The 13,823-nt window shown below is 41.9% G+C and overlaps 1 protein-coding gene across 3 annotated transcripts in view; it reads left to right on the top strand.

Moving 5' to 3' along the window:
• The first annotated feature begins 134 nt into the window (after positions 1-134).
• CARS2 (cysteinyl-tRNA synthetase 2, mitochondrial) overlaps positions 135-13,823 on the top strand; it is a 71,658-nt gene continuing 57,969 nt past the window's right edge. The window contains exons 1-2 of one of the 3 annotated variants that reach the window (XM_043998689.1): positions 135-180; positions 11,127-11,177. In XM_043998689.1, the coding sequence (XP_043854624.1) occupies positions 164-180; positions 11,127-11,177 (68 nt within the window). In that variant the 5' untranslated portion in view covers positions 135-163. Of the gene's footprint in view, positions 181-9,804; positions 10,232-11,126; positions 11,178-13,823 lie in introns of those variants that run through there. The other 2 variants (XM_043998688.1, XM_043998687.1) reach the window with 2 other exon arrangements.

Raw genomic sequence — 13,823 nt, 5'->3', positions numbered from 1 at the left:
CCTTAGTCGTATAATCCAATCAGAGAGAAGGTTCGAGAGAGGGCGGGATGAACACTGACAATTCATTTCAGGATTTTACTTACTGGAGCCCGGGGTCCTCGGTAGGGCGGAGGTTATGGGATGAAGTGGGGAGTTTGGTGAGGAAGAATTGTCAGGAGTGTACATGCGCATCGCGAACTGGTAATAGGTGGGGGAGGGGAAGGGGAGAAGTACGTCCTATAGCTTTTTGAGGGCCGGACTACCAGTCCCAGCCTCCCTGACGGCTTGGGCGCTTGCGCAGTTGCCAGCCGCCCTCCCTCCCGCCGTCCCTTTGTGTCTTTCTCCGGAGTTCAGTTCCGAACGCGCTGAAGACAAAGGGAGTTTGCTTGTCCCTTCCTAAAGGGGAAAAAGGAGCCAAGCAAGAGCCACTTATGAGTCCCCCACCATATCCTTTGGCTGGAGACCCAATATCCCCTAGCGACCCTGTCTCTCTCTGCCGCCAAGAACCCCAACGTCCCTAACAAACTCTTCCCCCGAACCTGCCCTGGCCTCTCCTCGAACCCCTCAGTCCTCGATCTCTCCTATCGTCTTCCCCTTACCCCGCTTAAGCCTCGAAAATTATCAACCTTTCCCCTGCCCCCAACCCCATCCCACGGCCAACCAAGTAAACCGTAACAGAAACTAGCTGCACCCCAAGAACGCGGGTCCTGTTTCCCTAAATCTCTTCCCTCTTTGCTCCCTGTTGTCTCTTCCCTACTCCCCCCCCCTTCCCCCCAAACTCCCGGATTTAAGGCTTTTTGAAAAGCTATGGGGTTGATCAACCTCGTTGCCAGGACAACCAGAGACTGGTGAGGGTGAGCGGGCCGCTGAGGCCCGGCCCCTCCTCTTCCCTCCCGGGTTTAAATTCCACGCCCACCCCTCCCTCCCTCCCTCCCTCACTCCCTCTCTCTCCTTCCCTCCCTCTCTCTCCCTTTCCCTCGTCTATGCTCTCCTCCTACCCCTGCCTTTTTTTTTTTTTTGGTGCTTTCTAGTCGTCCTCTGCTTCCCTGGTCCCCTCCCAACACCCTGCGCTTTCACGTTCGCTTTCGTTTTCTGCATTGTAGGGCTGTGACGGTCTTTGTTTTTCTTTCTTAAAAAAACAAAACCCAAAAAAGCAATCATTTGAAATTTAGCATCGATGAAATAACAGGTGCTGTGACTACCGGGGGAGAGTCAACGAATGGAATTATTTATAGGTAGCACACTCCCTCCCTCTTCCTCTGTGACTCCTAAGAGTCCACTTCTGGTGCACAAACTACTGTCTAGTAGCTGAAAAGACGACAATAAAATCTACATCAGCTTTTAGTTACCCTGTTTGTCTCTTGCTTTATCATCTATTTTGATGTACTGTCTCTCCTACTCGCTCAAGTGGAGAAAGGTCTTGGTTCTGTTTTCCCCTTGCAGAAACTGTCCAAAGGTGTTCTCCTCTCTCTCTCTCTCTCTCCCTCCCCCCCCTCCTTTCTCCCCTCTCCCCCTTTCAATGCTTATGTGTCTCTGGTTTTTTTTCTTTTAATCCTTTGAGTTCAGCATTATTTTCTTCTTTTAGTTTGCCAGGCATCCTAGGAAAATCTATGAACATCCACTAATAGTCCTGAAATTTCTGAGTATACAGTTCTGGTGGTTTATATGGAATGTCTTACAAAATACTCAGATCCTTATATTGTGTAGAAAATTTGATGTTTTGATGTGTAGAGGAATGGACTGGTGAAATTTCAGAGTTCTAAATTTTTTTAAAAAGCAGTATATAAACTAGTAATTTGTCATATTAATTATCTGGATAAAATTTACTTGAGATATACTGTGTTTTACTGTGTTTCCAAGGTGGGTGGGGAGGGGTAACCAAGTTCCTAGGACTATAAATATTGAGGTATTGCTACCCTCAGTATCAATTAAATAGTTTTTAAACTATTGAATGCAACAATTTTGTCTTGAAGACTAAGGAAAAAAAGCAACTGGTTTTCTTCTTTTGGATTTGGCCCAGCTTAAAATAAAACCATGTGCACATATCTGAAGTTTCAGACTTCACTTCAACCTTACCTTCAACATTACTCCCCCTTCCTATATCTGATTTTTTTTTTAGTGAGGCAATTGGGGTTAAGGTCACACAGCTAGTAAGTGTTAAGTTTCTGAGGCCAAATTTGAACTCAGGTACTCCTGATTCCAGGGCTGGTGCTCTATCCACTGTGCCACCTAGCTGCCCCCCTATATCTGATTTTAAAATTAAAATGAATAAAGAGTTTCTTTTAACCCACCTACAAATATACCCATGCTTCTCCATCCTTAAAAAAAACCCATACTTTATCTGACCCTCCCTGATCCATGTTGTCCTATATAACTCCTCAGGTAAATGATTATACTTCTTGAGAAAGCTGTCTACACTGAGTACATCCACTTCCTTCTCCTTTCACTTGATGCTAAATCCTCTGCCATCTGGTTTCCTACTTCAACTAAAACTTATCTCTCCATTGTTACCAGTGATCTATCTATCTATCTATCTCTTCATGGTCAAATCTAATGGTCTTTATTAGTTCTCATCCTTCTTGGCTTCTCTGCATTCTTTGACAATGTCAACCACTCTCTTTTCCTGAATAACCTTCTCCTCTCTTAAGTTTTCTTGATACAGCTTGCTGCTGGTTCTCTTAACTGTCTTGTCCTCTCTTCCTTTCATTCTTCTTTGCTGCAACTACAGCCCACTAAGTGTGGATGCTCCCTAAGACCAGATTCTCTTTTCTTCCTCCTAACCAGAGGTTCTTAATCTAGGGTTTGTAAACTTTTTATTTTCAAATATACCTACATATGTATGTATGTATATATGCATATATGTGATTAGTTTTCATTATAATCCCATTTTTTATCTATTTAAAACTATTCTGAAAATGGGTTCACCAGACTGCTAGAAGGACCAATGACAAAAGAAAGGTTATTCTCTGTTCTCTACTGACTCACTCAGTGAGTTCATCAGCTCCCATAGATTTATGTATCATCTCTATGCAGACAATTCCCAGATCTGTATTATTACCAACTCTTGTCTCTCTCCTGAGCTACAATCCTAAACCACCAACTGCCTTTTAGACATCTTGAATTGGATGTGCTGTGAACATCTCAAACATCCAAAACAAAACTCATTATCTTCCTCTCCAAACCTTCCTATCTTCCTAATCTCCTTATAACTATTGAAAGCACTACCCTCCTGATAGTTAACCCGGCTCAAAAACCAGGCTCCTCAACTCCTCACTGGTAAGTCTTCTCACTTATCCAATCTGTTCATTGTCTTCTTGTGGTTTCTACCTTCACAATATGTGTTCTATACCTCTACTTCTCTACACTCAATCACCACCTTGGACAGGCCCTCATCAGTCTCACTCTAGGACTGTTGCAAATAGCCTTTTTTAAAATAGTATTTTATTTTTTTCCAACTACATGTAAAGATGGTTTTCAACATTCATTTTTGTAATAATTTGAGTTCCAAAATTTTCTCCCTCCTTCCCTTCCCCCTTCTCTCCCCGAGAAAGCCATCAAACAATGATATAGGTTATACATTACAATGATGTTAAACATATTTCCACATTAGTCACGTTGTGAGAGAAGAATCAGAACAAGAGGAAAAAACCACAAGAAAGAAACAAACAAAAAAACAACCAACCAACAAAAGTGAAAATAATATGCTTCATGATCTGCATTCAGACTCCATAATCCTTTTTCTGGATGTGGAGAGCATTTTCTATCACGAGTCTTTTGGAATTGTCTTGGATCACTGTATTGCTGAGAGGAGCTAAGTCTATCATAGTTGATCATTATACAATGTTGCTGTTACTGTGTACAATATTCTCTTGATTCTGCTCACTTCATTCAGCATCAGTTCATATAAGTCTTTCTAGGTTTTTCTGAAGTCTGCCTTTTCATAATTTCTTACAGCACAATAATATTCTATTACATTCATATATCACAACTTGTTCAGCCATTCCTCAATTGATGGGCATCCACTCTATTTCTAATTCTTTGCCACCACAAAAAGAACAGCTATAAATAGCAAATAGCCTTCTCATTGGTCTCCCTGCCTCTCCTTTCCTCTCCCTTCCAAACAAGCCATCTTCAGTAAGCTGCCAAAGTTACCTTACGTTTTTTTTTTCAGGCTTACATTATGCCTGTCAATGGACTCCACAATCCAGCAACACCTCCCTTCTTGCTTATTCCTTGCACACAACACTCCATCTTAAATTACCAACTGCCTAACTCTCAACATTTCCAAACTTAACATATCCAAAACACAACTCATTCAGTTTCCTTCCAAGCCCTTTCCATTCCCACCTTCTCAATCACCAATGTCATTCTCAATCCCTCACTCATACTCACTTTACATATCCAATTGTCTGCCAAGTCTTGTCATTTCTAACATAACATCTTCATAACATCTCCTATATAATGTCTCCTTTCCACTCCCATATCACCTAAATTGTTGGCATTACCTTTTGGTTGGCCTTCCTGCTTCCAGTCTTTCCCTCCTGTAGTCCATCCATCTGATAATAATCACTTTCCATACTCGATAGACTCCAGTAGCTCCCTATTTTTTTTTTTGCGGGGTAATGGACTTGCCCAGGGTCACACAGCTAGTAAGTGTCAAGTGTCTGAGGCTGGATTTGAACTCAGGTACTCCTGACTCCAGGGCAGTGCTCTATCCATTGTGACACCTAGCTGCCCCCTCCCTATTATTTTCTAACATTAAATATAAACCCCTCTGTTTGATATTTAAGGTCTTTCACAACCTGGCTCTTCCTATCTGGTCATTTTCTTGTACTTCGTTCCCCTTCAACTTCATAATCTAAAAACACTGGCCTTCTTGCTCTTGCTTGAGATGGATATTCCACCTCCCAATTCTGTGCCTTTTCACTGGCTCTCCCTCCTCACCACCTCCCCCTGGCTTCCTTCACGACCCAGTTCAAATGGCATCTCCTATGGGCCTTTGTCTATTTTTCAAATCCTCCTGGCCCCTCATTGCCCCAAGTTCATCCTCTATGAGTTTATATTCCATCTATGCTCTACTCTTCATGTATATTTTTGGGGCATGTTTTCTCCCTCACTAAAATGAATTTTTTGAGGTCAGAGCCCATGGTTTTCCCTTCCTCAGCATCCCCTATTCTTTCTTAGCACAGAGCTTGGCACATATATTATTGTTTAATATATACTTTTTTGCCTGATAAACTGGTACTCTAGTAAGTGGTCAACTAGCCTATATATCTAAAACTTTTATTTATAACCACTTTAAAAAAAGAAAGCATGTTTCCTTTTAAAAATTAAACCAAGAGGGACAGCTAGGTGGCACAGTGGATAAAGCACCAGTCCTGGATTCAGGAGGACCTGAGTTCAAATTTGACCTCAGACACTTGACACTAGCTGTGTGACCCTGGACAAGTCACTTAACCCTCACTGCCCTGCAAAAAAACCCAAAACCAAAAAATAAATAAATAAAATAAAAATTAACCAAGAAACTAGAGTTAAGAGCTAGATTAACATTTTTTATTGAAATAGTAATGATATCAGGCAGCACTGACTAGTGATTAGAGAGCTGGCCTCAAAACCAAGAAGACTGAGGTTCAATTCCAGCAAGTTCCTCTAGTCTATGTGATTCAAGGCAAGAACCTCTAAGTTGTGCTTACAATTGACTAAAAGTTGCAGAAAGAACACCCAATCCACTTTGGCAGACAGAAGTTTCCTCAAGTGGGAGTTCTTTATACCAGAGACATCACAGGTCCAGTCACTATCCTATTATCTATCAAAAACCATCCACTCTTTCCTTTGGCTCCATTCAGAAGTTTTGTTTAAAAAAAAATCAAACCTCTTGGGGGCAGTGGGGGCTAGGTGACACAGTGGATAGAGCAACAGCCCTGGAGTCAGGAGTACCTGAGTTCAAATCTGGCCTCAGACACTTAACACTTACTAGCTGTGTGACCCTGGGCAAGTCACTTAACCCCAATTGTCTCATTAAAAACAAAAAAACAAAAAAACAAACAAACTCTTTACAGGGGCAGCAAGGTGGCACAGTGGATAAAGCACTGGCCCTGGATTCAGGAGTACCTGAGTTCAAATCCGACCTCAGACACTTGACACTAGCTGTGTGACCCTGGGCAAGTCACTTAACCCCCATTGCCCTGCAAAAACAAACAAACAAAAAAACCTCCTTACCACATGATATATTATGGACTTTAAATGAAGAGATGTCAAACACCCATTTGAAGCCCACAATATAATGTGGCTCAAGTTCAATCCTAAAACAGATTGAAATGAGAAATATCTAACAAAATTTTTTGTTTCGTTGGGTTTTTCTGTTGTTTTTTGCGGGGCAATGAGGGTTAAGTGACTTGCCCAGGGTCACACAGCTAGTGTCAGGTGTCTGAGTCTAGATTTGAACTCAGGTCCTCCTGAATCCAGGACTGTTGTTTTATCCACTGAGCCACCTAGCTGCCCCCCCTCCCAATTTTTTTTAAAGCATTGATAATGCTAATATGTGGGTTTCTAAGTCAATATGTAGCCCATAGGGATCCTTATATATAGCTAAATATTCCCTTTTCTATTTGAGTTTGACATCAGTGCATTGGGTCATAGTTATTCTTTAAATGAGGTTAAAAACTCTAAGAGGTTAATTTAATTCAATAAGCATCTATTAAGCCCTAATATGCACAAGGTACTGGACTTGATCCTGGGAAGACAAAGGCAAAACAGTCCCTGCCCTCAAGAGGCTTACTTTTATTTATATTGAAAAGACACAACATTTACCCAGATAAAGTACAAGATTAGTTGAGGAGTTTGCCAACCTTAACTAGATCTAAACTGGAATGGCTGTCAGCTTTGAAGTAGAAACCTTGAAGGAAGCTAAGGATTTTAAGAGAGAGGAGAGGAAGGAATGCATTCTAAGTAGGAATGTGAAAAGTCACAGACTTGGGAGATGGAATGCTGAGTTGGGGATACAGCAAGTAGGACAGTTTAACATAGAATAATTGTGATAAAACATTTTAATAGAGTTGAAACTCTCCAAATTATTCAATCAATGAAGGACTATTAGGAATCTTGGTTACTTTTTTTTTTCTTTGCTTGTTTTCACCTTTGCTAATTTTTTTTTTGGTGAGGCAATTGGGGTTAAGTGACTTGCCCAGGGTCACACAGCTAGTAAGTGTTAAGTGTCTGAGGCCGGGTTTGAACTCAGGTCCTCCTGAATCCAGGGATGGTGCTTTATCCACTGCACCACCTAGCTGCCCCGTCTTGGTTACTTTTAAGTTTTGTTTTTTCGGTCCTATTGCAGAAAAAAAAATGTTAAAACTCTTGGAAAAATATTTCTAGATTAAACTACCAGTAGACCTTTTAAATTAAGGCAAAATATAAGCTATACACATGTAAGTATTTGTTTTCATAAAGTGTGAAGAATAAATGTAAAAGTAAAGATAGAATAATTCATCTAAAGCTTAAAATTCCTTAAAACATCTTAATTCTATTTTTCCATCACCAAGAAATGTTTGTGAAGGACCAGTCATTCCAAGATGCCCTAGAAAAAGGCCCAACTGGTGCCTTTTTACACTGATTTCATAGCCAGTTTCAGGAAAATGGATTTATCCATTCTTTTTTTGTTTGTTTGTTTGTTTTTGTTTTTTGTTTTTTAGTGAGGCAATTGGGGTTAAGTGACTTGCCCAGGGTCACACAGCTAGTAAGTGTTAAGTGTCTGAGGTCACATTTGAACTCAGGTACTCCTGACTCCAGGGCCGGTGCTCTATCCACTGTGCTACCTAGCTGCCCTGGATTTATCCATTCTTGATAAAAAATAATTATTTTCTCTGGCCAGTTCAAATATGTCAACCATATGAATCTATCATGTATGGAACTTGATCTTGGTTTTTCTGAATTTGTGATCAAAGAAAGTTCTCTAGATTTTTGATTAAGCTTCAAATGTTCACAGATTGTTAAGATGGTTAACTTTTTTATAGTAGTGTATCTGGGTCAGGGCTTTCCTTAAAAGTTGTGATTTTACTGACTGTATTTCAGTTCACCTGCACAACTGATTAAAATTATGCAAGATTAATTCAGCAAATATTCAAAAAACATTTACTGGGTGCCTAATGACTTCAGAGAACTGCTAAATTCTAACAGGAGTATTAAAAAAGTGTTTACTTTCTATATTACTCAAAATATATTTTGCTAGAAATGAGAAAATTATAAAGTAACAAAAACAAGTAAAGGAGTACAAAATGTATACCTATTTACTATACTGAATGAATTATCATAGTGAAATGGAATTAGAAATAATTTAGTAGTAACATTAGGGAATCAAATGTTAATATTTACCCAGTGCTATTAATTCAAATTGTGATTTGGTATTCTAAGTCTTAGGCACTTAATCTGTTTTCTCATAGCGCTAAATCTGTCTTTTGGTGACATCTTTTTTTCCTTCCTTTTTTTTTTTTTTTTGGCTGGAGAAAGAAGTATAGAAATCAGTAACCCCAGGGATCTTGGCTTTGTTATTTTGACAAGCATATGATATGGGGAAATACCTTATGTCTATTCTTATACTTTAGCATTCATTCCTGGAACGGTATGATGAGAAAACAACACAGAAACTTTTTTTAGATGTAGTCACTCGGAAGTCTCACTCTGAGGAGGGGCAAAGAGATGTGAGCCATTCTATTTTGACAGTTATGAGAGGGAAAGTGATTCTTTGGGAAAGACGTTGCTTGTCTTCTACTAGCAGTAAATCGGGATGAGATGGCTGGAAAGCTGCAGGGTATGTTGCAGGGCTGTGCTGTCAAGCTGTTGACAGTTTGAGATTTTGAAACAGTTATGAGTCTAACGTCCATTTCAAAATTATTTTCCCCCTAGAAGGTGGGAGGGCGAGGGTTAAGTTTTCAAGTGTCTTAAAATGAATCCAAAAGGAAATTTCTTATCGCCCATGCGCAAGGACTGGGCTTAACGTCGTGTCTTCGGCATTTAGTTTGTGTGGGGGAACTGAGGCAGGGTGTGCTTTGCATTAATGTGCCAGATTTCAGGCGCTCCGTTACCATTTCTTCGGTTGGGACTTATCTGGAGCGAGCACAGGTCAATTACGGCCGGCGCGGGGAAAAGCGACTTTCTCGCATCGCTCGGAAAGCCCCGCAAACAGATGGGATCCCGCAGACTTCCAGGCTCGTGCTAGTGACATCCAGCGCAGCTCCGGGCTACCGAGCCGCTCTCTGTGGGGGGCCCCGGGACATCGGGCAGCCTCCCCGAGCCCGGGAGCGCTCCCCGGGGGCCTCTCGGTTCTGTTCGAGCAGCGCCGGGGCAGAGCCTCGCACCAACATGTGCTTATTAGGAGAACGTGCCTCTTTCTTCGGGGAGGGGTAGACGTGGCTGAACAGGGTGGAGGGAGACGAAGAGGGAGGGTCTGGGACCACTTCAAGTCCCACCCCTTTCCGGCGCCCGCGCGGGCTTCTGGGGTTTTCCCCGACACAGTCCCCGCTCTCGGGGTGCCGCAGTTGTAGCTACAGTCGGAAGAAAGGCTGTTCCCTCCCCGCTCTCCTCCTCCTCTTGCTGCACGTCCCCCTCACGTGGCGTTTTGGTTTTTTTTCTGCCCCGCCCCCGTCGCCTTCCTTGCGCTTTCTCTCTACACGCGGCCGAGAACTTGCAGCCTCGCGGGGCGGAGGGCTCTCGGCCGGGGGGGGGGGGAGGGGGGGGGCGCCTGGGGCGGCTTAGGCTCTGGCCTCTCCATTCAGCTTCGCGGGCTGGAGCCCTCTGTGCCGGGGCGGCGCTCGGGGCCGGCCCTGGGCGGGGAGGAATCGGAAGGCCGACCCAGGGGGCGGGTCGAGGGAGCAGGCGGCGTGCTTTCCGGCCAGCCCCTCGCCGGCGCGACCGAGCGGAGTCTGCGGCGGCCCTGGTGCAGCCGCTCCTCTGCGAACGTCCCGCGCTCTACTCACTCCCACCCCGGCCTGCGGGGACCGATGTCGCAGCCGCGCGGGCCGCTCCTCACCCCGGCCCCGTGGGGGCTGCGGCTCGCAGGCCGCTGGCGGGCGCTGCCCGTCCTCGCCGCTCTCTCCCGCTGGCGGCCGGCGGGTTGGCTCCCCTCCGCCCGTTGCGTTTGTGTAGGCCGGGGGAAGGAGTGGCGGCTGCCCCCGGGCCACGACACGGGCGTCCGGATCTACAACAGTCTAACCCAAAGGAAAGACCCTTTAATCCTGCCCCGCCCGGAAGCGACCTCCTGGTAGCGCTGGCGATTCGTGACCGCAATTGGGGGTCGTCCCCGAGGGCCTGGGGTGGGGGGAAGGGATAGGTAGTGGGGGAGGGGCGAGCCCACAATTTCCAGGGGGAAGTTGACTTATGCATTTATTCCTTCTAAATTTGGGCAGCTAGGAGACGTGTTGTGTACCATTAAGTCTGTTTTATATTATACTGAATTCACTGTTTTATATTTAATTTATGATGGGAAAAAACTAGGCCAAGTGTCAAAAGAAGCAACATGGTATAGTAGAAAGAACGTAGGAGTTCCGAGTATGAGCTTCTCTCTCACCTAATCCCTTGTGGGACAGTCACTGAGCCTCTCTGTACCTTAGTTTCCTCCTCTAAGAAATGGGCTGGTGGGGGGAGGGGGTTCAAAATAAAAGACCTCAGGTCTCTTCTTCCTCTTAAGAGATTGATTTAAGGTCCGATTTTAAACCCTATCTCTACTACTTGCTGTTTCAAGGGTAGTTAACTTTTTTGTGTATCATGGACCGTTTGATAGTCTGAAGAAGCCACTGGAACCCTTAGGATATTTTAAAATACAAAGTTACTTAAAAGGAAAACCTGTTACAATGAAATAGATAACAATTTTTTTAAGTTCATATATCCTGCGCTAGCTGTATATACAAATTATTTTTCTTCTTAGGCGTTAGGGGAGGTCCACAGTTTTAGTTCCCTTATCTGTAAATTGGGAAGGATGGGGGGAATGGAGTTGTGTTAGAATCCTTACCCTCCCAGCTCAAAAATGATCTGATCCTGTATATGAATTTTTTTTTAAATGGCACTGCATTGTCAAACTAAGAGCCATCTTGTAATTATGAATATGTCTTGTTACTGAAAAGCCATTTCAGTCAAAATGATCTTAACTTTGTTCACAGGTATAGTTGTGGACCAACTGTTTATGATCATGCACATCTCGGGCACGCTTGGTGAGTTGTGATAAATTTGTCTTTCTGCATTTTAAAAAAATTTGCATTTAAGAAGAATATTTCTACTTCTAAAAGAATTGGCTTAAAAAAACAGATTTGACATTCCTTTAAAACAATTTTAATCTGCTCTGGTCAGAATCATGACCTTACATGATGAAGTTATTGTATCAATGCTCACTTTCCCTTGTATCACAACCTCTTGTCTGTAGAGTTTTGAAAGCATTTTATGAATTGGAGGGAAATGGACACCTTAAGTACTCTGGCATTTACTTTCCTTTCAGTAAGTTGGGTAAATATTAAATTACTGACACAGCTGAAGACATTGTTGTATTAGTTTATTTTAAAATCCACCTTTTTGATTAATTTGACATATCCCTAATATACAAATGTCTTGCATGTTTAGTAATAATCCTAATAGGAGTGGTAAAGAAGAGCAAATGATTAAAAATGTAAATTTCTATATTATTTTGTATGATGAAAAGATGAAAATTAGACAGCTTTGTAGAAGTAAATTGGCCAGAATAAACCCTCAAAAGTTATAGGCATGGGGCAGCTAGGTGGGGCAGTGGATAGAGCACTGGCCCTGGATTCAGGAGTACCTGAGTTCAAATTCAGCCTCAGACACTTGACACTTACTAGCCCTGTGGCCCTGGGCAAGTCACTTAACTCCAGTTGCCTCACCAAAAAAAAAAAAGTTGTAGGCATCGAAAATATGATCTATGATGAGAAGGAATGTTAATTTTTTTCCTTCACCTGTTCTTCTCTCATAGTCTGTTACTAAAGTACTAATATGATTTTTTCCCCTTCCAGGCAATGGGGGTTAAGTGACTTGCCCAGGGTCACACAGCTAGTAAGTTTCATGTGTCTGAGGCTAGATTTGAACTCAGGTCTTCCTGAATCCAGGGCCAGTGCTTTGCCCACTTCACCACCTATCTGCCCCCCTAATATTAATCTTTTAATGTGCTATTTATAGCCCCTAATAACAATTTCAGATTCAAGCATTGGTTTGATCAGATGCCCTGATTTCTTGCTGAAATAGAACTTTTCAATTTTGAGTAAATATAATGGAAATGTAAAATGTTATATTGTAACTGATAAAGGTCTAATTTCTGTGTAGCACAGAAAGCAGAGGTATTAAATTTCAGTTATTCAATCAGTCAGTAAAGTTTTGTAAAGCTCCTACTATATGCCAGGCACTGTGCTAATTGCTTTAGAAACAAAGAAAGGCATAAGAAATCCTTACCCTTGAGGTGCTAACAATCTAATGATATTATTGGGTGATGTCAGGTCTCCTTAAAACTAGTTACTTTTTACTTACATTCCCCCTTCCTTTCCCCTACCTCGTTTTAAATTACTAAGTAAGGAGTAACATTTAAGTAAGAGGAGGGACTAGAATCTGCTAATATCCTAGTCGTTTTTTAGATTGTCCTTAAAGTTGATTTTTGGAGTTTGCTAGTTTCCTGTGAATGTTCCTCCTTGTCAATAAGCAAACATGCATCAAACACTAGTACAAATCTAATGTGAAGTATAAGTTGTGGTTTCTGGCCTCAGGCAGCTCGGTCTAGTTGAAAAGATGGATTGTAGTGCATTTATGAAATAATTATACATTATTGTACATAGGTACCATATGAGTGGTAGAGACAACACTTGCTGTATAAATTTAGGGGAGGGGGAAATCTGTCATACCCTGGCCTGAATCAAGGATATTTTCATAGAAGATTGGGAATTGGGCCTTGAAGGATGGGCCAGATTCAGTTAAGTATGTAGTTCAGGGGAAGGAAAGTGTTAGCAACAATAGAAGATTTGTTTCATAACAGGGTTCTTGTAGAGGTTTTTGGAGGGCCTTAATATTCTGAGGCTAAAGAATATATATTGCATCCTGTCGGGAATGGGAAGTCATTGAGGATTTTTGAGCAGAGAGAATCAGGAAAAACCGAATTGTAGAATTGGACAGAATTGTAGAGGTCATTTGTAGAGGTGGGAAAAAGGAGGAAGGCCAAGAGATGTTAAGTGAGTTATAAAAGGTCATACATGAAGTGATGGTCCTAGAACCCAGGCTTTCTGATAGCCCACTTCTAATCTGTTGTTCTTGTCCTTTACTTAGGTTAGAATAGTAACTACAACTTCTATTGTCATTTAAAGGCACAAATTAGTCAATTAGCATTTATTAACTGCCTACTGTGCTAACTAAAAGTCTAGCACTATAGACCACTGGTTCACAGACTTTTTGGTTTTAATACCTCTTTACACTTTTTAAAATTATTGAGGATCCCAAATGTAGGTTTCATGGGTTAGATCTACAAATATTTACCATACTAGAAATTTAAACCGATAAAATTTAAAACTAACATGAACAAACCCACATGTTAACACATAAATAACTTTTTTATATAAAAATAACTTATAAAACAAAAATTTAGTGAGAATGACATTGTTTTATATCTTTTTACAAAACTCTAACGTCTGGCTTAATAGAAGACAGCTGGATTCTTATATCTGCTACATTCAGTCTGTTTTGATGTGTTGTTTTGGTTGACATATATAAAGAAAATAAGACTTCACATAGTTGTGTAGTTAAAAAAAAGAGAGAGAGGGCAACTAGATGGCACAGTGGATAGAGTACTGGCCCTGGATTCAAGAGGACCT

This window comes from Dromiciops gliroides, chromosome 3 (genome assembly GCF_019393635.1).
Source record: "Dromiciops gliroides isolate mDroGli1 chromosome 3, mDroGli1.pri, whole genome shotgun sequence".
Classification (NCBI taxonomy): domain Eukaryota; kingdom Metazoa; phylum Chordata; class Mammalia; order Microbiotheria; family Microbiotheriidae; genus Dromiciops; species Dromiciops gliroides.
Note: the sequence above shows the minus strand (reverse complement) of the source record. Positions and strands in the feature narration are given on the sequence as shown.